The sequence below is a fragment of the Tribolium madens genome, unplaced genomic scaffold, assembly GCF_015345945.1.
Source record: "Tribolium madens isolate multiple individuals breed KSU strain unplaced genomic scaffold, Tmad_KSU_1.1 Scaffold_96;HRSCAF=242;Tcas5.2_LG5, whole genome shotgun sequence".
Classification (NCBI taxonomy): domain Eukaryota; kingdom Metazoa; phylum Arthropoda; class Insecta; order Coleoptera; family Tenebrionidae; genus Tribolium; species Tribolium madens.
In genome coordinates this window covers 2,924,530-2,949,633 of record NW_025401068.1, presented here as the reverse complement: position 1 = coordinate 2,949,633, position 25,104 = coordinate 2,924,530, and the positions used below count along the sequence as shown (strand labels likewise).

General features: G+C 33.5%; 5 protein-coding genes across 8 annotated transcripts; 4 read left to right on the top strand and 1 right to left on the bottom strand.

Moving 5' to 3' along the window:
• Positions 1 to 160: 160 nt before the first annotated feature.
• Positions 161 to 20,671, top strand: LOC123013084 (probable ubiquitin carboxyl-terminal hydrolase FAF-X). 2 transcript variants are annotated; one of them, XM_044411413.1, is made up of 17 exons: positions 161 to 490; positions 713 to 804; positions 863 to 1,570; positions 3,164 to 3,487; positions 3,540 to 4,360; positions 7,016 to 7,928; positions 7,979 to 8,335; positions 8,384 to 8,737; positions 10,620 to 11,601; positions 14,000 to 14,380; positions 14,436 to 14,690; positions 14,745 to 15,071; positions 15,122 to 15,403; positions 15,456 to 15,732; positions 15,782 to 16,125; positions 16,185 to 16,467; positions 18,724 to 20,671. In XM_044411413.1, the coding sequence occupies exons 2-17, from the start codon at positions 751 to 753 to the stop codon at positions 19,433 to 19,435; spliced, it is 7,374 nt and encodes a 2,457-aa protein (XP_044267348.1). In that variant the 5' UTR covers positions 161 to 490; positions 713 to 750; the 3' UTR covers positions 19,436 to 20,671. The 2 variants fall into 2 exon arrangements, with proteins under 2 accessions (XP_044267348.1, XP_044267346.1); XM_044411411.1 differs by having other exon boundaries at positions 162 to 490; positions 15,453 to 15,732.
• A 522-nt stretch (positions 20,672 to 21,193) lies between these two features.
• LOC123013089 (mitochondrial import inner membrane translocase subunit TIM14) lies at positions 21,194 to 21,891 on the top strand. Its single transcript, XM_044411422.1, has 3 exons — positions 21,194 to 21,304; positions 21,354 to 21,564; positions 21,614 to 21,891. The coding sequence occupies exons 1-3, from the start codon at positions 21,302 to 21,304 to the stop codon at positions 21,757 to 21,759; spliced, it is 360 nt and encodes a 119-aa protein (XP_044267357.1). The 5' UTR covers positions 21,194 to 21,301; the 3' UTR covers positions 21,760 to 21,891.
• LOC123013086 (growth hormone-regulated TBC protein 1-A) lies at positions 21,801 to 23,392 on the bottom strand. Of its 2 annotated transcripts, none has more exons than XM_044411418.1 (4): positions 23,261 to 23,392; positions 22,939 to 23,092; positions 22,011 to 22,893; positions 21,801 to 21,960 (listed from the first exon to the last, which is right to left on the bottom strand). In XM_044411418.1, exons 2-4 carry the CDS (start codon positions 22,956 to 22,958, stop codon positions 21,889 to 21,891), a joined length of 975 nt encoding a protein of 324 aa, XP_044267353.1. In that variant the 5' UTR covers positions 22,959 to 23,092; positions 23,261 to 23,392; the 3' UTR covers positions 21,801 to 21,888. The 2 variants fall into 2 exon arrangements, with proteins under 2 accessions (XP_044267353.1, XP_044267354.1); XM_044411419.1 differs by having other exon boundaries at positions 23,148 to 23,276.
• LOC123013090 lies at positions 23,366 to 23,808 on the top strand. The gene has a single exon (XM_044411423.1). The coding sequence runs from the start codon at positions 23,539 to 23,541 to the stop codon at positions 23,806 to 23,808; it is 270 nt and encodes an 89-aa protein (XP_044267358.1). The 5' UTR covers positions 23,366 to 23,538.
• Positions 23,807 to 25,061, top strand: LOC123013087 (transmembrane protein 256 homolog). 2 transcript variants are annotated; one of them, XM_044411421.1, is made up of 3 exons: positions 23,807 to 23,955; positions 24,281 to 24,550; positions 24,601 to 25,061. In XM_044411421.1, exons 1-3 carry the CDS (start codon positions 23,944 to 23,946, stop codon positions 24,742 to 24,744), a joined length of 426 nt encoding a protein of 141 aa, XP_044267356.1. In that variant the 5' UTR covers positions 23,807 to 23,943; the 3' UTR covers positions 24,745 to 25,061. The 2 variants fall into 2 exon arrangements, with proteins under 2 accessions (XP_044267356.1, XP_044267355.1); XM_044411420.1 differs by lacking the exon at positions 23,807 to 23,955 and adding an exon at positions 24,048 to 24,232.
• Positions 25,062 to 25,104: the final 43 nt, after the last annotated feature.

Below are 25,104 nucleotides of genomic sequence, written 5' to 3'. Positions count from 1 at the left end.
TAGCTGTTATTTTTGTGAGGATTGAACCTTGTTATTGTGAAAATGCCACAATTCGCTTTGTTAGTTTCCGACTTTTTTTGATATTTGGTAGATGTGGCAAGGGTGGGTAAAAATGGATTGATAGTTGGTGTTTCTAGTGACTTTAGTTGGTATTGTTGGCAGCAGTATTTGCAAAATCACGACGTGCCTGCAAAAAATAGTTCTGTACGTCAACAATCAAGATTTTCTCTCGTGTACGTTATCGCATTTTATTAGTGCATTATAGTTTGGTGTACACTAGTTTACGATCATTTTAATAATTTATTTGAAAATTGAGGTATATTTTTAGAATAATTTTAATCCTTAATTTTGGGGCGCCATTTTGTGTATGCCGGTGGATTTTCCCCGTAGTTGTCAAAAATTTAAGTTATAAATAATATTTTTGTTGCTCAAGGGTTTTTCGTCAGCCTTTGCAGCTCACTCCCGTGATCTTTCGGTCACTGTTACACAGGTGAGTATCATTGTTTTTTCGTTGTTGATTTAAATGTCCAAATTATTAGTTTGTCACTTCATTACTGTCACTCCCATTTATTTTTCTCTGGAAAATTGACGTTTGTCACTATGCAGAGCTATTAATCAGCATTTGAAACTGTAATTTACACGATTTTCACTACACATAACTTTGCTATTAAAACATTGGATCATGTTGGATATCAGTGTCAATTTGTTTTAGTTTTCTCGACAATGTTCTTATAGAATCCAAGTAAAATAATGACTATTGCAACGAGAGGTCAGGGAGTTACAGGAGAAAACTTGGATGTGCAAGTAAGTTCATTAAAACCGCCCGAATTCGTGGTCATAATGACATAACTTTCTCATATAGGGTCCAGTTCCTGGGCCGTCAGAGGCAAACACTGATGAATTACCAAACGAAAATGCTGAACCCGATTTCCCTCATGATAAACTAGCGTCTTTAGACGAGAAAATATCAAATATAAGATGGGTGGTTCCAGTATTGCCCGATCAAGAACTAGAATGTTTACTCAAAGTTTCAATCGATTTAGCACGAAAAAATTTGGATACGAGATCAGAGGCTTGTCAGAGGTTCTTTCGTGAAGGTCTTACCACCTCCTTTACCAAAATTCTCACCGATGATGCCGTCTCTAGCTGGAAGGCGAATATCCATGCTTGCATCCACAACAACTGCTTGAAATTGATTGAATTATGTGTTGCTAAACTGCCTCACGATTGGTTTCCGCTATTGGATTTGTTGGCGATGGTTTTGAATCCAAATAATAAATTTCACACTTTCAATTCGTCAAGACAGAGTGAAACGGCGGGTCCTGGGTCTAATTTAAGTGAAGAGGAATTGTTTGCTAGACCGTCAAATGATCTTAGAAATCCTAGAGGGTGGTTGGTTGATCTCATCAATCGATTTGGGGAACTTGGGGGATTCCAGTTACTGTTAGATAGGTTTCAAAGTGGTAAAAATTTAAGTGTTTCTGTAGTATTTGCACTTCTTCGACCGTTTGGACTTTGTTATGAATTTTTAACTCCACATACGATCAACAAGTATATTCTACCCATATTGGTAAGTGTTCTTTAACGCTCAATTGCTAGATGTATAGTTTTTTCAGCAATAGACTCGATCTTTTTCAAACATTTAAAATGACAAAAACATACAAAAATTTATTTATTGCATTGTTTACTACAAAATTATGCATATTCTTTATTTTTAGTAATGCATTCTATTACTGGAAGAACCAAAAAGAGCTATATTTGACAACCAGAGCCTCTAGTGGCAACATTTATCAACAAAAATTGTTTAGGTATTGATATTTAAAATTTATCTTCAAAGAAAAGATTAAAAAAATATTTGCAAACTTAGGTAATTAAATTATGTTATTATTTGTTTGTAATTAATAATCTTCAAGAATTTGCGTTTTGTGGAAGCCAGAGTGTGTGATTTGAATACTGCCTTTATTTTACTACAAGTGTAAAGTCAAATTTAAAAACTTCTGTTCAATGGGTAGTTTGTTATAAATTAAAAATATTTACTAATCTCAAATTTTGTGTTAAAAAAAATGTAATGAGGGACGTAAACTTGAATAAAATGTGAACTAATACCAATTCTAAAAAAAATTCACCGAAATGCCAGAGATCTCAAAAAAGATCTACCAAAGTTTTAGTAATACTAATAATCCTTTGTAATTTCATTATTTTTAGATTAATTTTTATAATTCCAAATTTATTCCTGTAGTGCCAAATTAATTCTGATAGTTCTAAGAAATTCAATGTAATCTTGAAAAGAAATTAACTCTCGATAGTTTCAAAAAGTATTCCAGAATTCTAAAAAGAATTCTACATAGTAATGCCACAATAAATTCCAGCAATTTTTAAATAATTTCAAATGATTCCAAAAAAAAATTTAAAGTTTCAATAATCCATCATAATTCCGTTATTTGCAAATTAATTTCTATAATTTCAAATTAATTTTTGTAATTCTAACATAATTTTTGTAATTCCAAAATAATTCTTGTAATTCCAAAGTAATTTCGACAGTTCTAACTTAAATACTTCTAAATAATTTCAATCTAAAAATTTGTACAACTAATTCCAGAGTCCTCTTGGTTTGTGACAAATCTCTTTTTTATCAGTATTTCAAATAAGATAATTTTGTAACAGTATTGTTTCTTTATCTAGACTCTAGAGAATCATTATCTTGTTATACCTCATGATTTTTACGGTAAAAAATTAAAATACATGAACTTTTAAAGGCGGTAATGAGATGAAAAACAACCTGCACATTAAAGTCTTTTTTTTTACATAATTGTTGATATCACTAAAAGTATGTTTGTCATAATATGTATTTTATTATTACAAATTTTATTGAATATTTTAATGTTTTAACATTTTTTTTTTCTAAAAGGTTTTAACATAATATTAATAATATTTAATTTATATAAAGAATTTTATATAAAGAAAACAATAATTTAACTGTTTTACCAATTTAAAATGTGTATTTTAGCGGGATGTTATATTCTGAGCTTTTGAACATTTTATTACCACTTACACTTTGTCGAATGGCGCTGGTTGTGTAAATGTTTTCTCAATAATATTTTTTGACTCCTGACTTTGAGTTACATAAAAAAATGTGTGGAGTTAAAGTAAGAATTAATTGCAGGAGATGGTTCCTGGCATATTAGAAAAACTGACCGACGATGAATTAAAAAGAGAAGCAAAAAATGAAAGTAAAAGCGATATAGTTTCGGCTATAATAAAATCATCAAAAAACCTAGCCTCTCGAGTTCCCAATCAAGAAGAACTAATCCGAACTCTTGAAGGTTTCCGTCTCACTATGATTTTAAGACAATTGCAAATTTCCAGTTTTAATGGAAAAATGAATGCATTAAACGAAATAAATAAAGTTATTTCGAGCGTTAGTTATTACCCAAATAGACATCACGGAATTGAGGAAGAGGAATATTTAACTCCAGAAAGAATGGCTGTATGTTTATTAGAAATTTCCTATTTCTTGATTTTATTTTGGTTCATTTCAGAAATGGATAAATGAAAATCGCGTCTTGGAAATCGTGTTACGCGACTCGCTCCACCAACCCCAATACGTGGAAAAGCTGGAGAAAATTTTGCGTTTCGTAATAAAAGAAAGAGCGTTGAGTCTTAAGGATTTAGACGCTGTGTGGGCAGCTCAAGCCGGAAAACACGAAGCGATCGTGAAAAACGTCCACGATTTACTCGCGAAACTCGCGTGGGATTTCAGCGCCGACCAATTGGACCATTTGTTCGAGTGTTTTCAAAACAGCTGGACGTCGGCGTCGAAACGCCAAAGAGAGAGATTGTTGGAGCTCATTCGGAGATTGGCCGAAGACGATAAAGACGGAGTGATGGCGCATAAGGTGTTGACGCTTTTTTGGAATTTGGCTCATGCCGAAGATGTGACCACGGAAATCATGGATCAGGCGTTGTCTGCACATGTGAAAATTCTAGATTACAGTTGTTCGCAAGAAAGAGATGCACAGAAAACTGTGTGGTTGGATAAGTGTGTTGAGGAGTTAAAAAACGGCGAAATGTGGGTCTTGCCCGCTTTGAAACAGATACGCGAAATTTGCTTGCTGTATGAGCAAAATACGAACGGGGGACATGGACAAAGGACACATCATATGTATTACCGACAGGAGGTTATCGAGAGATTACAAAGTCAACACTCGCTCGTTATTTTAGTTACGAATAGTCTTACGAGTTATATGGATCATCTACGTAATCTTTATAAAGAACAGCCGGAACTAACAAGCGAAACTTACGTCCCGGATGGACGCTACTGCCATGCTTTGCAAGTTCAAGAAAGACTGAATTTTCTCAGGTATTTTTTTACACGAGTTTACACATTTTTTCTACTGCTTTTAAGTTGCCGTTGCAAAGGCAGAATGAATTAAATTTAATAGTGCATTAGTTTACAAAATGTGATGAAAATAAGTGTTTTATTTTGTTCATCACCAAAATCCCCATTTAGATTTTAGTTTGAAGGAGGTGTTTTATACTAAATGAATTTTTTTTTAGCTGTTTACGAGTATTTTTATTGGAATTTTTCTGTTTAAAAAAAGGTCCAGAATAAGAATAGGTTGTCTCTATTGATTTTTTCATGCAAAACAAATTTGAAACTTATTACTTTTTCTTACAATCGTTTTTCATGTACCATATTACGAAAATTTGATCTTGTGATGACGTGATATGCGTAGGCTTAGAAATACAGAAATAACATACCTATAATCAACTGCCATACCTCCACCCAGTGTTACCAACTTAACTTGGAAGTCGGAGAATACTTTGATCAGGAATTTGAAAAAAAAATCAAGCTGCATCGTAATTACAATGCTTCAATCAAATTTCTTATCAAAGTGACCTGTGACTTTGAAATTAAATTGGCAATATTGTCTCCACCACATATTAGAATAGAACTTAAATATTCCCTATTGTATAAATTTTTTTTTCATCAGTAACTTGTGAATACGTACAGGCAATCTCAATATCTTGTTTATCATTAATTAAAAAAGGGAATTTTTATATGTCTAAATAAATTATTGAAAAACACAACTTTTAAGATTATTTGTTCTTTGTATCAAAAATGATAGATTTTTAATTTGTTGCTAAATATTTATTTCAATTAGGTCCAGTTTCATAATCGAATTAAAGGGACTTTAAAATTAATGTTGCTTTAGAATGTGAAATTTTTGCCAACAAGTCCGTAGTAATCAGCAGGATCTAAACCAACATTAATTTTAAAGTCCTTTTAATTTGATTATGAAACTGGCCCTTACATTTTTTAATTCTAAGTAGAAATAAAAAAATAAAATAAAACTGACTTAGGGTCTTGAAAAAATACAATATTTTAGAAGATATCTGTTTTTTAAGTTTTTCAATATAAACCAAAATTAACTTTAAATATTCTTTAATTCGATTATGAAATTGCTCTCTGCAACCTCACGTAAATCAAATTTCCTTAATTTGGTACTTGGAAAAACGTAATTAGACGAGAAAGTAAGACTGATACTCGTAGAAGCAAAAGAGTTGGGCTTATACATAAAACAATTAATAAGGACAATCTGCTTTTGATTTATTTTTTTTTAATTTTTGAATTTTGAATTCAAGGCTTTTTTCAAAACTTCAAATACCATTAAAAAAAACTTAAGATAGTTCCAAATTAGTAATTAACACTCCAAAAATACAGCTTCTAACATTTAAACAAGGGAAAAAAAGTGAAAACTTGGACAGTGCAATTAGAATTTCAGAAACTTAAAAATATCAGAATATTGATTTGAAAATTGAAGACACTTGTTTATTATTAGCGTTTAGCTCATTTATTTGAGTTAAAGAATAAATATGTAGTTAGTTTATTGGCTACGTTTACATGACATTGACTTTATTTCTGCTTGACTAAGTTTAGTGCAATTTATTCGTGACGTTCAAAAGTTTCTGATTGAATTAAAGAGTTTATTTTATTTAAATTGGAATTAATTGAAGCCATTGAAATAACTGCATTGTCTAAAAAAGGGTTATGTTGGTATTAAAATCAGTGTAAAAACAATAAACAAAATACTGAGCAAAACTGTTAACTAATGCATGGAGTGAGCAACGTTGTAAAAGTTGGTAATTTTATCTTGGTGATATTATCTATTACACTACCCAACAATTTTTTTTTCTTTAATGTGAATGATCTATTGACACGTGTATCAGGGTACATTAACATCCTTAATTACGAATTTGGTAAGAAAAATTCTCCATCACGTACAGATTTTAAGTTACAGGAAAATAGTTTTCTCATATTTTATCGTAAAAGTTGTTCATTTCAAATAGAAATTAATTAAATAGACGACGAAAGAAATTAATTTATTCACTAAACAAGAACAATGTTGAAAGATGTATAAGATTCTAACATAAATCTGTTGTAGATGAGTTTTTTGCAAAAGCTGACTTTCTTTTGTAGAGTGTTTTAACTTCCCTTATCAGGTACCAGCAGTAATCCCTCATCATAGCTGGATCCCATATCCCTTGGTCCCTCTTTTCCATCGTCAGTATATCCTGGCGGAACCTTTTCCCTTGCTCGTCACTAACGGTACCCAAATTTGGGGGAAAAAATTAAAATGAGAATGGAGAAAATGAATTTTAAGTGTTTCGTTTTTCGGCGATTTTGTCGAACATACTTACATATGATATCTTAAAATGTCTAACTTTAAAATCTGACGTGCTATGGAATTTTCTCATCATTTTTGAGTTTAGCACATAGAATTGAACAAAAAATAAATGTTTCATCTCAGTCACAAAATGCTTGTTGAGTAGTGTTATTATTTAATGCCACTGGGAAAAGTGTAGACTATGTATTCAGTTCGCGAGAATAGCAAATAAAGTTAAACTTTTCACTCAGTGAATCTCAATAATTTTCTTGTACATAATAATTCGATATTAATGTAGTTAATGTTGCGGATTGATTTAATTGTATTAAACATGAAAAACCTTTCAGATTTCTTCTAAAAGACGGACAACTGTGGTTGTGCAAAGAGCAGGCTAAACAAATCTGGCAATGTCTGGCCGAAAATGCAGTTTTTCAATCGGATCGCGAAGCCTGTTTCAAGTGGTTTTCGAAACTAATGGGTGAAGAACCCGACTTAGATCCCGGAATAAACAAAGACTTTTTCGAAAACAACATCCTAACACTTGATCCGCTTTTACTCACCGAAAGCGGAATAAAATGTTTTGAACGTTTTTTCAAAGCAGTCAACACCAAAGCTGAAAAACTTAAACTGAAACGGCGCTCCCTACTTACCGAAGATCCCGATCTGATCGGTTTAGACTATTTGTGGAAAGTGGTGACTTTATGTCCCGATGACATCGCCGAAAGAGCGATCGAATTACTACGCGAAGTTAGTACGAATTTAGGGCCGAGATTACAGCAGTCGCAGATGGAATTCCACGAGAATTTTATAACGGAGTGTCACGACAGACTGCGTGCTCATTACGATACGGTCACAGTGTTGCAAAAGACGGAAAACGACAAAGATTTCAATAAGAATCAAATGCAGAATAGGATCAGAGCCGAGGCTGTGAAAATGTGTAGAGTGATGCGTGTCCTACATGAGTATATAAGTGAATGTGATATTGCTTTTTTGGGAGAGAGGAAAATTCTACCGTTGTATAGGGCTTGCAGAGGGAAACATTTGGCGGTGATTGTGCGATTTTCAAGTCCTAGTCGGCAAGTCGAAGACTTGGAAATGTTTACACATTCGAACGATACGTTGGCGTCATTGCGTAGGCACATTTTGCGCCGAATCAAACCGGGGGTTCACTGTAAATTAGAGCTTTTTATTAACGGGGAACTTCTGGATCCGGCCGATGATCGAAAGTTGTTGTCACAGATGCCAATTCGGGACAAAATGGTAATTATTTTATTGTGTGAAAAAGTCGTGTAATTTTAGCTAAATTGTAGCTTATTTCGGCAAAGGTGATGCAAGTCAATTCCAATATGGCATCGTCACAAGACAGTAGTTCCGATAGTTCAACTTCGTCGCCACAACATCCCTACGATGGACCTAACATTGAAGCGGAAAATTTGTTACCAGGTGTTCTCATGTCGACTCAACACGTTTACGCTCAGTTTTTCTGTCAATTGTCTCATCTCGGGAGCGTTTTGGAGTACCCCCCGCTGCGAGATGGAGGCTACGGTCTTCTCCAATTAATGCCTTGTGATACTGAAACAACGGAAAAATTGCGAATTCTTTTTACCACTCCCGGGGAACAAAATATTACAATGGATAATATGTTTTTCAGTGCTACACCAGCTGAAGTATGTTTCAGGTTGATCAAATGTTGATTTTAATTGTTTTTCTCATAGGTATTGTATAACTTGGAAGTATTATATGCGATGTTGATGCCAGCGATAGAACCGTTATCGGAAAAAACTTATGAATTTCAATACAGTTTTATGACGTCGGGCGAGGCTCATCTATTTCTAGAAATGTTAACGAAAAACAACTTTATGTCAAGTGCCGACAATGTTACTCGTAGATCAGCATATTTAGTAGTTTTAAAAATTTGTAAACTTATTTTAACGTCTGTTGCACATGTACTTGTGAGATTGAGTGAAGATCATACACCACCGGAAACAGAACCGAGCAGCGAAAACATCACAACGCCTGGAATGCATCTTAGATCGGCACTAAGAACGATTCCTGGACATTCTGATCAGGTAATTAATTAATTTTCAATTTTTAACGGTGACACTCAAACGTGGAATTCCAATAGAATTCTGTTTTTTTATAACTAAATTTTGGTATTCTGATTTTGAAAATCGGAATTCGGACTTCTAATGAGTAAATTCTAACTTTGGATTCTAACCGGAAACACCACAAAATAGTTTCTAAACTTCCCAATCAGCAATTTTCATAGTGGCTACGTACGTTCACTTTTTCTGGAACTTCAAAGTAAATTGCTACGATAGATTATTATGTAATTATAATTTCGTAGACTTTCCCAAAGTGGGGAATAGCCCTAAAACTGGTTTGTTACTATTTCGTCACTACCGACATTACATTTCAACGACTTTATAATTACCACGAATTTACTCAATGGATACGTAGAAAAGTGGTTTATTCGCCTTCTTTATGAAAAGTATTTACAATTTTACAGTCTTGTTTTCGTCTCTCTCAGAATTATCAGGTATTCCATAATGTCTAACAGAATTTCCTAGCTCTATCAATGGATATCAGCAATACAGTTTAAAAACTACCTACCGAGTATAATTACTAAATAGATGTTTAAGCAAATTATAGTCAACAAGATGTCTAAATCTTAAAACAAATCCAAGTTTTGTTGCATAAAACAGACGCGCCCTTAAAATTGTAATTATTAAACAAAAAACAATTATTTTTTTCTAGATTTTTTTAAATAATAATGTTACGTTTTGAAACATTTTAAAGCTATTTTTGTGCTTCTATTTGCCAGAAGTATTTATACCTTTAATATTTAAGTTATTCTTAAAAGAAACATAATAAAGTAAACTCTGGTACTTAACTATAGCACCACCAAATTTTTTTGAATTTTCAGCGCTTTTAAAGTTATTTAAAGAATATTAATTTCAAGAGTTGAAATATGATTCAATATTTATTGTACTAGTATATAATGACATTTAAACCTTGTAATTTTGAATTAATTACAAAACCTTTTTTTACTAATTTTATATTTTATTAAATATTATTTGGAAGCTTTAACAATATGGCGTATTTAATAACAATTACTTTATACTTGTTATTCGTTGTAAAAGTATGTTTGAAGAAGAAATTCTTCAAACATAACTACAAAGTATTTTTTAAAGTAGCCATGTTAAAATAACAAAAAAAAAGTTATTAAGTGGATACCACCCTTTGAGTACGTAAAATGAAGTCGCAAAAACGTTTTTCTGACTTTATTTTTCACCATGAAGTTATAAAGACTTACAAGTAACATTTTATTTAGACTCAATAGTTACTGCTACTATAAATGATTACTTTTAAGTACGAGTATATCAAAAGAAGTTTAGTAGAGTAATTATTTAGTTTGCGATTCTAAAAAGATAACTACAAAGTTTCACAACTGTATCGTTTTTAAAACCAATAAAACATACGCACTTTTTACTAAAATTGTGGTTAAGTGGTTAATAAAGCCTTAGTCTAAAAAAATGACGTAATTATGATAAGTCTACTAGTCAAAGTTCCCTTTACTTTTTCCGAATGTTTACTATAAATTGGAATTTTGAAAATTAGAAATTCAGATTTTTATATTAAGAATTTCAAGTTTTATGTTTGTTTAGTCAAATTACAAAGTAATGAGGGCTATTCTGTGATTGAAGTGTTATGTAAAAAAATAACACTCTGTTAAATCCTGAATTGGTATTCTATGAATCAAAATTATGTTAAAATTTAACCATTTAACCATTAGTGTTAAGTTACACTATTAAACTTAAAATTTTGAAGTGCTAACAGCATGCCTTTAAAAAATTAACAAAATGGCAGCAATTGCAGGTTTTTTATATTCTTACAATAAAAAAATTCTAAAAATGTAATTGTGTGTGTTAGAGTGAGATTATTTTTCAGATTTTGCGTCAGGTGTCGATGAAGTTATCTCAGGGTCTCTCCCAATTGATGGTTGCGGAAACTGGAAGTACCGGTCAGGCACAGGCTTTGTTCAGTCAAGCCCTAAATTGGGAACTACCCGATTTAAACACAACGTTGGCATTACTGCGTTTGGTGTGGGCAGCAAGTAGTGGTAATTTGAATGCTTTGAACGCCTCACCTGAAGTGCTTCATTCCCTCGCCGATCCAAAGAAACGCAACGTACCGTTAGAATTACACACCAATGAGATTCTCTTGGTGAAAGAAGCATTGGAACTGCTCAGCATTGCTCTAGTCCTGAATCCTAGTAGTTTGCAACATCTTTATCACGATAAAAGGTGGCCTTATTTTATTACGGATTTAGTTCTATTGAATCCCAGTTGCGCTGTTCGCATCGCCGCAGCCGAACAACTGATCATCATTTGTACGTGTGGTGCTGCAAGTCGATTAGCTCTTCAGTCGATCACACCTCTGCTGTTTTCATTATTGGACACGTTAGTGTTGGAGAATGCTAATACTTCGCACGAACTTTTTCAACTGTTGAGTCAGTTAGTGAACGTTGCTTATTTGACGGGTTGTCCATTACAGAACGCTGACGCTTTATTAGCCAAAGAAGTTGCATGGTTGCGAAAGGCGAGAGATAAAAATGAAGTTCTAATTGAAGGACATTTGACGTTGACGAAAGAGTTGCTTCATTTTCTTACGCCTGAACAAAAGTGCGAATTAGGAAGTGCCGATACGGGGAGTTTTATTAAGGAGTTGCTTGAAGATTTTCTCTTCCCGGCGAGCAAATTGATGTTGCTTTTGAGCAAAACGGGACAGTTGGGTGAAGATCCAGCGATACCTGTTTGTGATACACCGCAAACACAAGCAGCGGCTTTTAATCTTTTGATTTCGCTCTGTTTGAATTGTGTACAGAATTTTAAGCAGTTGGTCAACATGTTGACGGAAATGTTCTATTTGGGTAAGTGGTAACTTTTGTTTTTATTGTATGCGAGAAAAATAGTATGGAAGGTTATACACTGGCCGCCAAAATTAACCGGACAACTAAAATTTTGCGATTTTTCACATTGCAATATTTTTGTTATTCTTTGACGGATTTCGGCTTAAAGAACGAACTTTGCAGAACATTGTAATTTAATTCAATTCCCATTTCTAGTTTTGTCTTGTAAATGTTATACCTAAAACAAAGAGAGCACTGTTTTTTACTTTTTTATATTGAGTTATAGTGTGCAACAAAGACAAAATGAAGTTTTTACTTAATTCAGATTATTGCACATTCTTTTCTGAATGAGGACTAATTTATTTCAAAATTTTATCTTCTGGGTCCCTGGAGATACAAAGCATTGAAAAAGATGTTGCTTTTCTAATGTTACTAAATATTCGTTCAGAAAGTAGGCTACATAAAAAGGTAGTTAAACCGAAAATTATTGCTTATGTCACCAAAGAGAAATTGGAAATGTAATGCTTTTTTTGAAGGTTTATGTCTCATGTCTCAAGAATTAAAATTGTGGAAAATGTGGTACATAATTCAGAAAAGAATGGGTAATTTTCTGAAATCAGTCTCTGTCGCACATCACAGCTCAATTTAAAAATAAGTAAAATAACAGTGCCTCCATCTTTTGAGTATCACATTTAGAAGACAAAACTAGAAATATTACACAGGGCGACAAAAAAAAGGTTATGTCGTGACAACTTGACAAATTTTATGTCATTTTGTTCGTCTCAGTGAGACAAATCAAATACACTAAAAAAAAATTCAAAAAGTCCACACACTTTGAACTAAATAATTTTTTTACAATTTAAATGAATCTAAAATATTAAAACAAACAAAGAGTACCTGCGTACTAATAAAAGCAAATAAAGAATTTTTTGATCTAAAAATGATCACTGATCATTGAGCAAAAAGGATCGAGAAGTTTAAAGCAGTAGCTTTAAATATAAGAACAGATCTTTTTCAAATTAAATCACTTTCCATTCAGATTCCAACTTATTCACTTTGTTCTAGCTTTCTGAACTTTTTTTTGAAAATGTTCTCAGCAAATGCTTTCTCATCACATTCTACTGAATGAAATAAGTAAGTAAATAAGTAAGAACATTTTCATAAAATTGGAACAAAGAAGGTGCAATTGTCCATTTTTAAGCAAAAGAAGAGTCTTAAAACAAATACTTTTATAAAAATGCAATTTTAAGTAAGATTAACATGCATTTTTCCTATCAGGGTGCGCCAGAACTCGCGCCCCAGATAAAAATGTCATATAAGGTAAGATACCAGGAACATGGAGAAAATGTTAAAAAAAAATTATCTATAAAAATTTCTAAGTTATGAGGGTTTAAAGTTTGCACTTTGACACTATTTATTTCTGTTGGAAAAATAATTTTCAAAGTTTTTTTGCTATAGGCTATTAAAAGAGGAAACAAGGAAGCTGTATCCTAAATTGTAACTCTGTTCAATGTTATTTGTGGCTTTTATTGGCAAAATTTTTGTCTCTTTACTAAATAATTGTAAAAAAAAACATATACAAGATCATCAGTATCATTAAATAGATATAAAAAAATGTCAAATGTCAAAAACGAGATGTCAAAATTTTTTGATAGATAGAATTTTTTAAACATTTTTTTCATGTTCCTGGTATCTTACCTTACTTGAAAATTTTCTCTGGGGCGCGAGTTCTGGCGCATCCTGTACAGAGCAATGCTTGATTAGTAAACCTTAACTTCGAAAAACCATATCTTGAAAACTACTCGGTATATTTTTTTGAAAATTTGGATTACATCTAATAAAGATGTAATCCAAATGCTCTACACGATGGTAATGACGAAAAAATTACTCGTAGGGTTTTTCTTAGATTATTTTGATTTACTTCGAACTTCTTTGAACACTGTTCGAAGAAAAGTTTGGCAATATTCAATTTCAAATTTTATATCATTCTAAAGGGCAAGGCCATCCCTTGAAAATGGTCTTTATTTGAAGGAAATCTGCCTAATAGTTATTGAGTAATGATTTTTTAAAGTTAAAGTATTTTAAATTCATTTAAATTAGAAAAAAAATATTTAGTTCAAAGTGTGTGAACTTTAAAAAAAAAAAATTTTAAGCATTTGATTGGTCTCACTGATTCCAACAAAATGATACATAATTTGTCAAGTTGTCACGACATGACTTTTTGTTTGTCGCATTGTGTTATTGAATTAAATTTCAATGATTTACAAAGTTTTTTCTGTAAGCCAAACAAAAATTCGTCGAAATTCGACCAAAAATAACAAAAATATTGCAATGTAAAAAATCGCAAAATTTTTGTTGTCCTGTTAATTTTTGCCCCAAGGTATCTATCTAGTAGTGAAAAAAATATTTTGTTTATTAGATGCCGAGACAGCGATAGTGGAATGGGATTATCTGCCCACCATTGGTCCTCGTCCATTTCAAGGTTTCGTTGGTTTGAAGAACGCCGGAGCCACATGCTACATGAATTCGGTGTTGCAACAGTTGTACATGGTGGAAAGCATCCGTGAAGGCATTTTGGCGGCCGAAGGCGCGGCCACCGACCCAAACGAAGATTTCACCGGCGAAGAGCGTCTAGAATTAGATGCCGATTGTACCGACGACCGCAATTGTTTCGACGATAACCGAAAAGATTACAACGTCGGTATTCTGAAGCAGGTACAAGCAATATTCGGTCACTTGGCCTGTTCACGCCTTCAATACTATGTGCCTAGGGGACTTTGGAGACATTTTAAACTTCAAGGTGGCACTTGTGTGAGAGTTTTTTGGTTTTATAATCGATCGTAACGTCATTTCAGGTGAGCCAGTTAATCTGCGGGAACAACAGGACGCTGTGGAATTTTTCATGTCGCTTATAGAAAGTTTAGACGAGGCGTTGAAAACCCTCGGTCACGAACAGATCATGTCCAAGATTTTGGGCGGTTCGTATTCTGATCAAAAAATTTGTAAAGGTTGTCCTCATCGGTATTCGAAAGAGGAGCCGTTCAGTGTTATTAGTGTAGACATAAGGAATCATAGCAGTTTGCAAGATTCGATGGAGCAGTATGTCAAAGGTTGGGGTCACATTAGATTTTTTTTTCTGGTGTGTAACTTAATTCGGGTTTTAGGTGAATTATTGGAAGGCGCCGATGCTTATTATTGCGAAAAGTGTGCTAAAAAAGTAGTAACAGTGAAACGACTGTGTGTTAAGAAACTACCACCTATTTTAGGAATACAGTTGAAACGATTTGAATATGATTTTGAACGAGTTTGTGCCATCAAATTTAACGACTATTTTGAGTTCCCTAGAGATTTAGATATGGAGCCGTATACTGTCTCGGGGTTGGCTAAAATCGAAGGGGAGATTATAGACTGTGATTTAGATCCTAATGCAAGTGATACATGTACTAAATATCGCTTGTCTGGGATAGTTGTACATTCAGGACAAGCCTCAGGTACATAAATCCCTATCAAAGTAAAAAAAATACATTTTTTTTTTCTTAAGGTGGTCACTATTATTCGTATATTAGACACCGGGATGCTTCCGGTGAAGTCAGGTGGTATAAATTCGATGACGGTGACGTATCAGAATGTCGAATGGGCGAAGACGAAGAAATGAAAGTCCAATGTTTTGGGGGCGATTACATGGGAGAGGTATTTGATCCGATGTTGAAACGAACAACATACAGAAGACAAAAACGGTGGTGGAACGCCTATATGCTTTTTTATACCAGACATGACGTTGAAGAAAATTATCTAACAAAAGCGATGAACGAAATGAAAATAAGTAAATAATTTATTCTTGTGAGGGATTAAAATTTAAATTTTGTTTTCAGCAGGTCGAAGAGAAACACATCTAAAAATGCCGGTGGCAATAGAGAATAGCATCCGCAAGCAAAACATCAAATTCCTTCATCATAGGAGTCAATTCTCGATAGAATATTTTTCGTTTATAAAAAAATTAGCCAGTAGTTGTGCGCAATCGAATCCTCGTTCCGGCCAAACAAACGACTTGATTGAACAACAGACTTTACTCAGCGTTCAACTGCTTAGTAATTTTCTGTTCCACACTGGATGGCATACGAAAAAGAACTTGCGCGGTCCTGCAATGGACTGGTGGGTTTTTACTTCATAATGTAAATAAAAATTCTCATATTTGTTATAGGTGTGATGTGTTATGTATGCACTTGCGATTTTCGCCAGCAATTCGGTCATGGTTCGCCCACAACATGTTATTCAGTCACATGCACAGATTTTGCGACTATCTTCTCAGCTGTCCGAGTAACGAAGTTAGATCCGCTTTTATTAAAATCATCGTTTTATTGGCACATTTTTCGATCAATGACGGTCCGTGTCCTTGTCCCCCCGGGATGAATAATCCCGATCCTAATGCGTCATTGAGCGATCATGTGTTGTGGGCTCTTTTGGGTCTACTTCAAAGGGAAGTGAGCGAACATGGGCGTCATTTACCGCATTATTGTTCTGTTTTTCACATGTATGCTAATCAAGGTAAAATTTGAGTTTGAGTTTTATGGGGGGTTGGAAAAGTGACAATGAATTGATTGTAGGTGTACAGGAGAAGGCTCAACTTTTGAAAATGAACGTGCCAGCTACGTTTATGTTGGTCGCATTGGATGAAGGTCCAGGACCGGCGATAAAATACCAGTATACAGAATTAGGAAAGTTAAATCAATTAGTTTCATGTTTGATACGTTGCTGTGATGTTAGTTCCAAATGCCAGTCGAGTACGGGTGGCCCCATTTTACCTAATCCGTATGCGGATCCGATGTGTCCCGATTATATTATGCCGATATCTTCTCAAGCCGCCGATATTCTCTATAATCGTTCTAGGTAGGTGATATTATACAGGATGTCTCACCTAAAACTTGCGAATCTAATATCTCTGTTTTTTGTCAACGGATTCTACCAAAATTTAAAATTTAGATTGTTTAGTAGGCGGATTACTAAAACAATCCTAGCCCTTAAAATGTTATTTTAACATGTCTTTTAAATATGCTAAATTACTTAAAATTTATATCAAATTATTAATCGACAATAAAAGGAAAAATGTGTCCTTGAAAGAGGTTACGCTTATAAGAAAAAAAGAATAATGTTGTGTTAAAAATGGCTGAAGATGCAGAAACATGTGCGGCTGTAAAAGAAAAGAACGATATTATCACTTGGCTCCTGGGCAACAATGATATTGCTATTCGACGTTTATTGTCTCTCTAACTTTAAAAAATTAATAACAGCACCACGCGACATTTTTTTTATTTTTTTTTCTCACATTGGTATCCTATGTAATTTTGTTCAGAAAATCAAAAAATAATACATAGTAATGTCCCGAGTTCAAACCAAATTGTCGTTAATTTTTCCCGAACAAAATTTATAAAAACAATAATTTGTTAAATAAAAATTGTCAATAAAATCTTTCAAATGTTTGAGATTCATCCAGTCAGATTCGCGATAATTTAGCCGTGCTGAATTATCTCGTAATTTAAATCTGATTGGATGAATCTCAGAAATTTGAAAGATTTGATTAGCTTAAATTTAGTGAGGAAATAGTCATCGAAATTCTCCATCACATAAGGTTTTTTTGTTTTCTTATTTAAATAGTGGTCGAAGTAATCACTCATATTCACGATATAGACTGAACTAAAAAAATTATTTAAACCATTTCTAATTTTAAAATACACAAAATGGAACACTAGATAATAAATTGAACACAAATTTAACAAAGAAATATTTTGAAGAATTTTGTTTTTATTTTTATGAGGAGTAAAGTCTTCCTTTTGCAGAAACCTGCAGAAAACCCTCATCATTGTCATTGTATAGGTCTAAAGTTTTGTAGAAAGAAATAGTTTTTAGATAAATTTAGAATAATTTCCATTTTTATTTATGCGAAGAAATTTCAAGCAATTACATAATTTTTGAGTATTATATTTTGCACAAAAACTTCATTTCCAGATCACTTTCCAGATTTGTGGTGATCCGAAAATTCTTTCTTGAATTTTCGCATCACTTACTATAGGGCAATTTTGTCTCATTAGATACAAAAAAGATTCATTTCTTACTTTCTTAAACGGAAAATAATTGATTTGCGATTTCAAATCGGTAGTAAAGGATGAAATTTAAATGTCATAATAATGCCCTAGGTTAACGTTTATCAAAAAATATACAGGTGCGCCAGAACTCGCGCCCTAGAGAAAAATGCCATGTAAGGTAAGATACCAGGAACATGGAAAAAATGTTAAAAATTTCTAAGTTATGAGTTTATAAATTTTGCACTTTGACTCTTATTTATTTTTGTTGAAAAACAATTTTTCAAGTTTGATTGCTACAGGCTGCTAAATTGTAACCCGGTTTAATGTTATTTGTGGTTTTTATTGGCAAAATTTTTGTACTTTTACTGAATAATTATAAAAAAAAAAACATACAAGATGATCATTATCAAAAAATGTCAAATTTTTTTTTTGACAGATGGAATTTTTTAAACTTTTTTTTCCATGTTCCTGGTATCTTACCTTACTTGAATTTTTTCTCTGGGATCGAGTTCTAACACACCCTGTGATAAGATTGGTACCAAGAATTATGCTTGTTAGAAAAATCATGTCGCCTAGTGTAACTTAGAAACGAAACGAATTCAACACAACAAAAGATTCTCCAAAGTACCACCACTAGCATCAACAGTTCTAAAGGTGTCCTAACTTAATTTACCATAGGCCTTCGAGGTGTATAAAATGGTACTTGGAGACGTTAAACTGTTTTTAGAGTTAACTTCGATAAAGGTTTTTAAAAAATTAGGTCAAAATTTTAACAACTTAATCAACGTATTTCTGTGATTCAGACCAGTGATTTAGTTATTTTTTTGTGTAGAGGTCTATTTTTTAGTGCTAAACAATATAATAGTAGTTTCGTTTTATTTTAAAATGAGAAAATATTGTTGTTATCTTGAGGTATTACTAATACTAATTGAATCGTCACATCTTCTAAGTTGCTTTTATTTTAAATTTCACAAAAGTCCGTTGGCAAAAAAAAGAGATTTTAAACCTGAGAGTCTTACGTGGGATAGGACAAGAAACCGTTTTGTGTAACTTTTCTTTTTAGTTATATCAAAAAAGTAATCGAGGACACCAATTTAACCGACGAAGCCATCAAACTCCTCCAGTTTTGTTCATGGGAGAACCCTCACTTTTCGCGCACCGTTCTTTCCGAACTCTTGTGGCAGATCGCATTCGCTTACTGTCAGGAACTTCGTCATCACATCGAGATCCTCTTATCCGTTTTAGTGATTGAAGACTCGTGGCAAACCCACCGCATCCATAACGCAATCAAAGGCGTTCCTGAGGAACGCGAAGGTCTCTTAGAGACGATAGTACGTGCCAAGAATCATTATCAGAAACGAGCTTATCAGTGTATAAAATGTATGGTGGCGTTGTTCAGTAAATGTCAAGCTGCTCGCATGATGTTGAATAATCAGACGGATTTGAGAAGGACTTGGACGGCATCAGTGGCGTGGCTACAGGATGAATTGGAGCGAAAGTACCCGGCTAGTACCCAATACGCTTATAGTACTTGGTCGCCTCCAGCACAGAGTAATGACAGTTCCAATGGATACTTTTTGGAGAGGTCAACCAGTGCGAGGAAGACTTTAGAGAGGGCGCTGGAATTGATGCCGGATTTGGAACGGGAAGAAGAGGACGTGAGTGAAGAGCAGGAATCTCAGGAAGAGGTAGTAGAGACGTCGCAAAACGAGGAAAACAAGCCTGAGCTACCTGATATAACACAAAGTTGCGAACACACTCCTAACACGTATTAGGTAAAGTTTCAAGGCCACACCTCACTTAGTACTACGCACGGTACAAATTTCACCTCCCTCTTGACATTTGAATTGCCTTTTGAATGTATTTCGTTGTGTATTTGCAATGCTTCGTGAATTTTGTACCATGCCGCTTCAAGAGCCACATGTATATTTGTCTATTTATTTAAAAGTGGGACATGTGATATGTATGTATATAAACCTGACCTGACGCATTTTCGAATTTTTATATTGACCGGAATGCATTTCTGCTTACGTTCCTTTCTTGCAAGCAGTCCCATTTATTAATATTCTTATCAAATGAAATACATGAAGCTGCTCGAAAAATCTAAATACTGTTACTGGCCGCAAGGTTTCCTTTTTCGACTGCTTTTTATTAAAACTCGGTTCGGTTCATGTATGGTACAGTAATGATGTTCATATGATTCGAGTGCTTTTGAATAGATAGTAAACAGTTTGTCTCTAACATAAAATTCAATGTAAATATCACTAGCAAAATGAAGTTTTGTGCTTTTATTATGGTGAATAATGACATAACCATTATTATTTTGTGATAATTTCTTGTTTGATATGTACTTTGAAGTCATAACTAAATTTAACTTTTATGAAAAAATTTACTCTCGTGTCTATTTATTTTCACGAAATTAATTTTAGAGTAAGGCAATCTATTTTATGTATATATCCACTACTGTTACGTTTACATTTTCGTGGTAGAGTAACTACCGATCATGTCACAGGTATTTTATGTGTATTTATTATCAAATATACATATAGCTTATTTGTATAGATAATACTGTATATTTATTTCCCCTCTTTTAACTCGATTGAAATGTGTTCATTCAATCGTTATTGCGTTAGGTTTTGTTATGACTTTCAGACGAACCAACTTGTAAGAATTAGATGTTACTTGAAGTTATTTTAATTATATTTAATAATATTGAAATTAACTGTTAATACAATATGCCTACAAATCATGGCGGATATGTATTGTCTATATCCTTTAACAAAATTTGTTACATGATGGCCGCTCCTGCTTCATTTATAGGTCGGAGAGGTAACCAGCATTTTGATGGTTTATTTTAAGAGTTTTTTCAGTATCATTTTCATTTAAGCTTCTTTCCAGACTTACACTTTGTTTGTATATTATAATTTATATTAATTCATTATAAATAAAATTTAAACTTTTAGATTGTAGTTAATTTGAATAAATGTACAAAACTCCCATTTTACCTAAAATTGTGATTTTTTCTCACTACCTTTTTCGCGCCTACTATAAAACAACGCAACTCTTAATACAGGGTGCAACACATTTTAAGACATATTTTTGTTATACAAAATCCAAGTGGCGTAATTCCTTTTTTATTCGCAAAGTCCATTATTTTAAACAATTTTTGTATTTTTAAAAATTTTTGTATCGACTTTGGTTTTATAGTAATAAATAATTAAAGTAGACAACAAAATTTCGGACAAAAATTTTAGGTTTTAGTTTCTTCTGATTCTGTTAACAATAATGTTATTAATTACTAAATCATAATTTCATTGGCGTTCTCTAACTTTTAAACGGTGCAACTTGGGAATCTCAGGTTACTTTTTGTCCCCATCTTTTCGTTACACCCTGCATATCTCGTAGTCGCAACTTAACCTTAAAAACAATCAAATTATGAACACTGCACGGATTTTTGAGTATTTTTTAATTTGAATACCGCGGGTGAGTTTAGGGTTTGGGTATAAGTGAGCCACAGTTGGCAATTCTTTGGTTGGTAGCTTTGCGGGTTAGAAAATCTGTCAAAATTTGAGTGTTGTTTCTGGAATTTTTTGCATGTGATTTAAAAATAGCCAAAATTTGTTAATGCGCAATTTTTAAAAATGGTAGGTTTTTCATGTGGAAAATGTACTTAATACCGTTTCGTTTTTTCAGTCTGGTGGGATAATTTTAGCGGGGTTGGGCTTGGCAGCTGTGGGTTTCGCAGGGCGATATGCCCTGCGACAGCTCCCAAATGTGACAAAAACAGTAAACGAAGCAATGAAAAATTTACCAAAATTCGATGCCGAGACGATGGCCAATGCGAAATATTACAAAGGGGGTTTTGATCAAAAAATGAATCGCAGAGAAGCGGCTTTGATTTTAGGTTAGGATTGTGATTTATTTTTCGTGATATTCTAACAATTTGGTTTCAGGAGTTAGTCCAACGGCGAGCAAAGCAAAAGTAAAAGACGCTTTCAAGAAAGTGATGGCTGTTAATCATCCAGATCGAGGAGGGTCCCCCTACTTAGCATCAAAAATTAACGAAGCTAAAGATTTCTTAGAGAAACATTCGAGATAACCACTAGCGATTAGGGTACGTTTTAGCATGTAAATAAATTGTAAAACACTCAAAAATGTAATGGCTGTATAAAGTAGACAAAAAGACTAGATTCATGTAGATACAAAAATAAAAACTAACGTAATTTATTCACTTTTGATATTTCCTTCTTAACTTCTCTAAATTACTTGAAGGAAAGCTGCCTGGAAGCTTAAACACATCCTAAAACAATTGTTTAGTACTTACATACTTTGTTTTTTGTGAAAACTTACATTCATAAATTGATGGCAGTTAATAACATTTTCATGGCTGCGCATATTTCTAAAACATGCGATTAATTCACTTAACTCCGAAGTTTGTAAAATTAGTGGTTTATGTATTTTGATTAAAGTAATAGCGACTCGTAGCAAAATCTTGGAACCTTCATAAAATAAACAGTCCCAAATTCGCAAAACTGTCTCAGTTGGTAGAACTTCCGAATACAGACAAATAAACCATTTAGTCGTGCCCAAAGCCCAAGGCATGCCTATATTTTGTATATGCTGATGAATGGTAGGTTCAGATTTTTGTATCAGAACATTTAGAACGTCTAAATCTGTGAGCAAGCCAGCCATGCTTGGAATATAATACTTGGGTAATATTTTTTCAACTAATGTTTTAAGTAGCCAAAATGACGCCTCTTCGCTTTTCGTCGCGAGTAACAATAGGCCGGCTATGTAATTCAATCCTTGGCAATAGCCCACCTCAGAGTTTTGATGAGCAAACGTGGCCAGCACATTAAACAGCTGCTGAGGTAAATGTTCGTGATTTGTAAAATAAATGTTGTCAGGGAATGTCCTTGGAAGATCAATTTGGATGGTTTCAATGAGCCCTCTATTGTTAATCTTCCTTTTTAACTCTTGATAAGTGTAAGGACTCTCATCTCTTAATTTACTAGCCCCTGACGTTGACATCCATACCGCGACTCGTCGGTCACTGGGAATGCCTTTGCGTATGAAACGTTTCAAAGTATTGGATTTTCCATAACTGCTGTCTTTTATTGTATTCCATCTTAGGGACCTCCTTGTTAGTATCCTCATGTAGTTTGACATGAACTCATCATAGGCTTCATAATTAAAATTATCAGGTCTTTCGAATCCATATTCGTCAACTTTACTACAAGGAAAAATTATTATCAAGCGGTGGTCTATATTTAATTACCTGTAGCTAGATTTTGCCATTGTTTACTTGCTGCTATCTCGGCATGTTCTAATAGATTAGATAGTATTTACCTACTTCCCACAATTATGACTCACTTTTGCAACGACTTTAATTGAAAAGGATACTTGGTATTAATAGCATGACACCAGATGACCTACAATTATTATCATTAATGTACAATTCATTGCGGTCAATCAATAATATCTAACTGTAAAAGCGGCACGAAATAAATTATTTGAATTTTATGAACCACGTTATGAACTTTTTGCCGAAAAACTACCAATTTGAGATTTCTTTCACAGAAAATAATTAAAACACATACCGGGGAATTATTTTTGTCTTCTGTTTTTACTCTTATTTCAAAATTCTGTCCCTAACGCCCACATTTCTCACATTCCACATTCTTATTTTTGATTTTAGGAACTTTAATTTTTCTTAACCTCACTTTTGACTCCTGTCAACACTTGTCAATTTAATAATTTGTGTAGTTTGTAAACAAGAACAAGTTTTTGGCCTTTTGTGTACCAGAAATGTATTATGGGAATTAGAGTTGCTTAAAAAGGGGTAGATTTTGTGTCGTGGATCTGTTATTTTTCAACAATGTCTGTTACTTTGAGCCGTGAACAAGAAGCTTTTCTGGAAGAATGTGCTTTGGAGTTTTCGGACAGATTCACCGACGCTGATTTTGAATACAAGAGAATATACGACTTGGGGATCCCCAAACCCCCAATAATGTGCCAGTGGTATGGCAAAGCTCGGTTTAATCGAGACAGGGGTGAAAATCGATACAATGACCGCAGAGACTACCGTTCTGATCATTACAGAGACCGGAACTCTTATCACAAAGATCGAAAATACAGGCCTTATTAATTTTTGAAAATCCTTTTACCAAAATTTTTCGTTTGGAATATTCAAGTTGGTAGCATTGTTTAGGTTACGAAAGGTTATTTTCTTATTGTTTGCAAATTAGTAGATAAATTGTGTGCTGATTATTTGTTTGATGAGATGGCGAAGAATGTAAGTTTTATTTATATATAATAAAATTTAATACTTTTGTAAATGTCTGAAATAAATAATAAAATAAAAGTCACTAAGATCATTTCGCGGAAACCTGGGAAACAGCTGATTGTGTTGTCAAATAACTGTCAAAACTGTAGGTCTTTTATTTTCGAACCAAAATCCGTGCGATTTTCGGGCCCAAATCGCATAATTGAGTAAAATGGGGCTTCACGATTTTGTAAATTACGTTGTATACGACAATCCTGTTTCAAAAAGTGTCAAAGCTTACGTTCTAGTGAGTCAAAACATTGTTTCAATTGCCATTCTTTGAATTTGTTTGTAGCCCGATAAAATCCCAATTTCTCCACAAACCGTCACTGTAATCCACGAGACGAAACCTTTATGGAAATTGGCGAGTGAGAATGGCCCTTTCGTACGTTTGGCGGGATTGATGGGAGCCTCGGCTGTGGCTTTGGGAGCTTATGGGGCCCACAGATCGTACCCCAAGGACAAGGCCGATGAGCTTAAACCGATTTTTGAAACGGGAAATAGATACCATTTTTTGCACACTTTGGCACTGATGGGAGTACCGCTGTGTAAAAATCCAAAATTGGTCAGTGGATTTTTAAATTTTGGGCTTTTATTCAATTTTTGATTTTACAGAGTGGATCGTTGATAATATTAGGCACAACGCTATTTTCAGGAGCTTGCTATTACCACGCTTTCACTGGAGATAACAAATTTGGGAGACTTGCACCTGTGGGGGGAACTATCCTAATTGTAGGGTGGCTAACAATGATTCTGTAATTTTGTATTAAATGTACATCCTAGTCATAATTAAAATTTAGGTAATTATTTTGTTTGTGTGATGAAGTATTAAATTTAAGTTTGAATTTAGGGATGGGCTTGAAATTTTAATAAGATCAAAAATCATTTGGAAATATCCCAATTGAAGTAGTGTTTTAGCTAGTTGTAATAAATGTCACAAAATCAGAAAAACCCAAAAAACGTCAGCACATTCGACATTTTTCAATGCCATTAGTGAATTAGACATTCATGATTTCCTCTTAAACCTGTGATTTATTTTAATTGTATCAATTGAGTGTAATACATTTTGGGATGTTTCTACTTTGCTTATTTTTCCCTAAGACTGATTAAATGAAATAA

What these genes read in the sequence shown, in the direction of transcription:
- LOC123013090 (XM_044411423.1), top strand. Translation starts at nt 23,539, where the DNA reads ATGTCTGTTACTTTGAGCCGTGAACAAGAAGCTTTTCTGGAAGAATGT.
- LOC123013086 (XM_044411418.1), bottom strand. Translation starts at nt 22,958, where the DNA reads ATGGCAAAATCTAGCTACAG. An exon ending in ATGGCAAAATCTAGCTACAG is followed by an intron (nt 22,894 to 22,938) that starts GTAATTAAATAT and finishes TTTTCCTTGTAG; the next exon opens with TAAAGTTGACGAATATGGAT. An exon ending in ACTGCCATCAATTTATGAAT is followed by an intron (nt 21,961 to 22,010) that starts GTAAGTTTTCAC and finishes CAATTGTTTTAG; the next exon opens with GATGTGTTTAAGCTTCCAGG.
- LOC123013087 (XM_044411420.1), top strand. Translation starts at nt 24,158, where the DNA reads ATGGGGCTTCACGATTTTGTAAATTACGTTGTATACGACAATCCTGTT. An exon ending in GTGTCAAAGCTTACGTTCTA is followed by an intron (nt 24,233 to 24,280) that starts GTGAGTCAAAAC and finishes ATTTGTTTGTAG; the next exon opens with CCCGATAAAATCCCAATTTC. An exon ending in TGTGTAAAAATCCAAAATTG is followed by an intron (nt 24,551 to 24,600) that starts GTCAGTGGATTT and finishes TTGATTTTACAG; the next exon opens with AGTGGATCGTTGATAATATT.
- LOC123013089 (XM_044411422.1), top strand. An exon ending in AGAAGCGGCTTTGATTTTAG is followed by an intron (nt 21,565 to 21,613) that starts GTTAGGATTGTG and finishes ATTTGGTTTCAG; the next exon opens with GAGTTAGTCCAACGGCGAGC.
- LOC123013084 (XM_044411411.1), top strand. Translation starts at nt 751, where the DNA reads ATGACTATTGCAACGAGAGGTCAGGGAGTTACAGGAGAAAACTTGGAT. An exon ending in GAGAAAACTTGGATGTGCAA is followed by an intron (nt 805 to 862) that starts GTAAGTTCATTA and finishes TTTCTCATATAG; the next exon opens with GGTCCAGTTCCTGGGCCGTC. An exon ending in GACGGAAATGTTCTATTTGG is followed by an intron (nt 11,602 to 13,999) that starts GTAAGTGGTAAC and finishes TTTGTTTATTAG; the next exon opens with ATGCCGAGACAGCGATAGTG.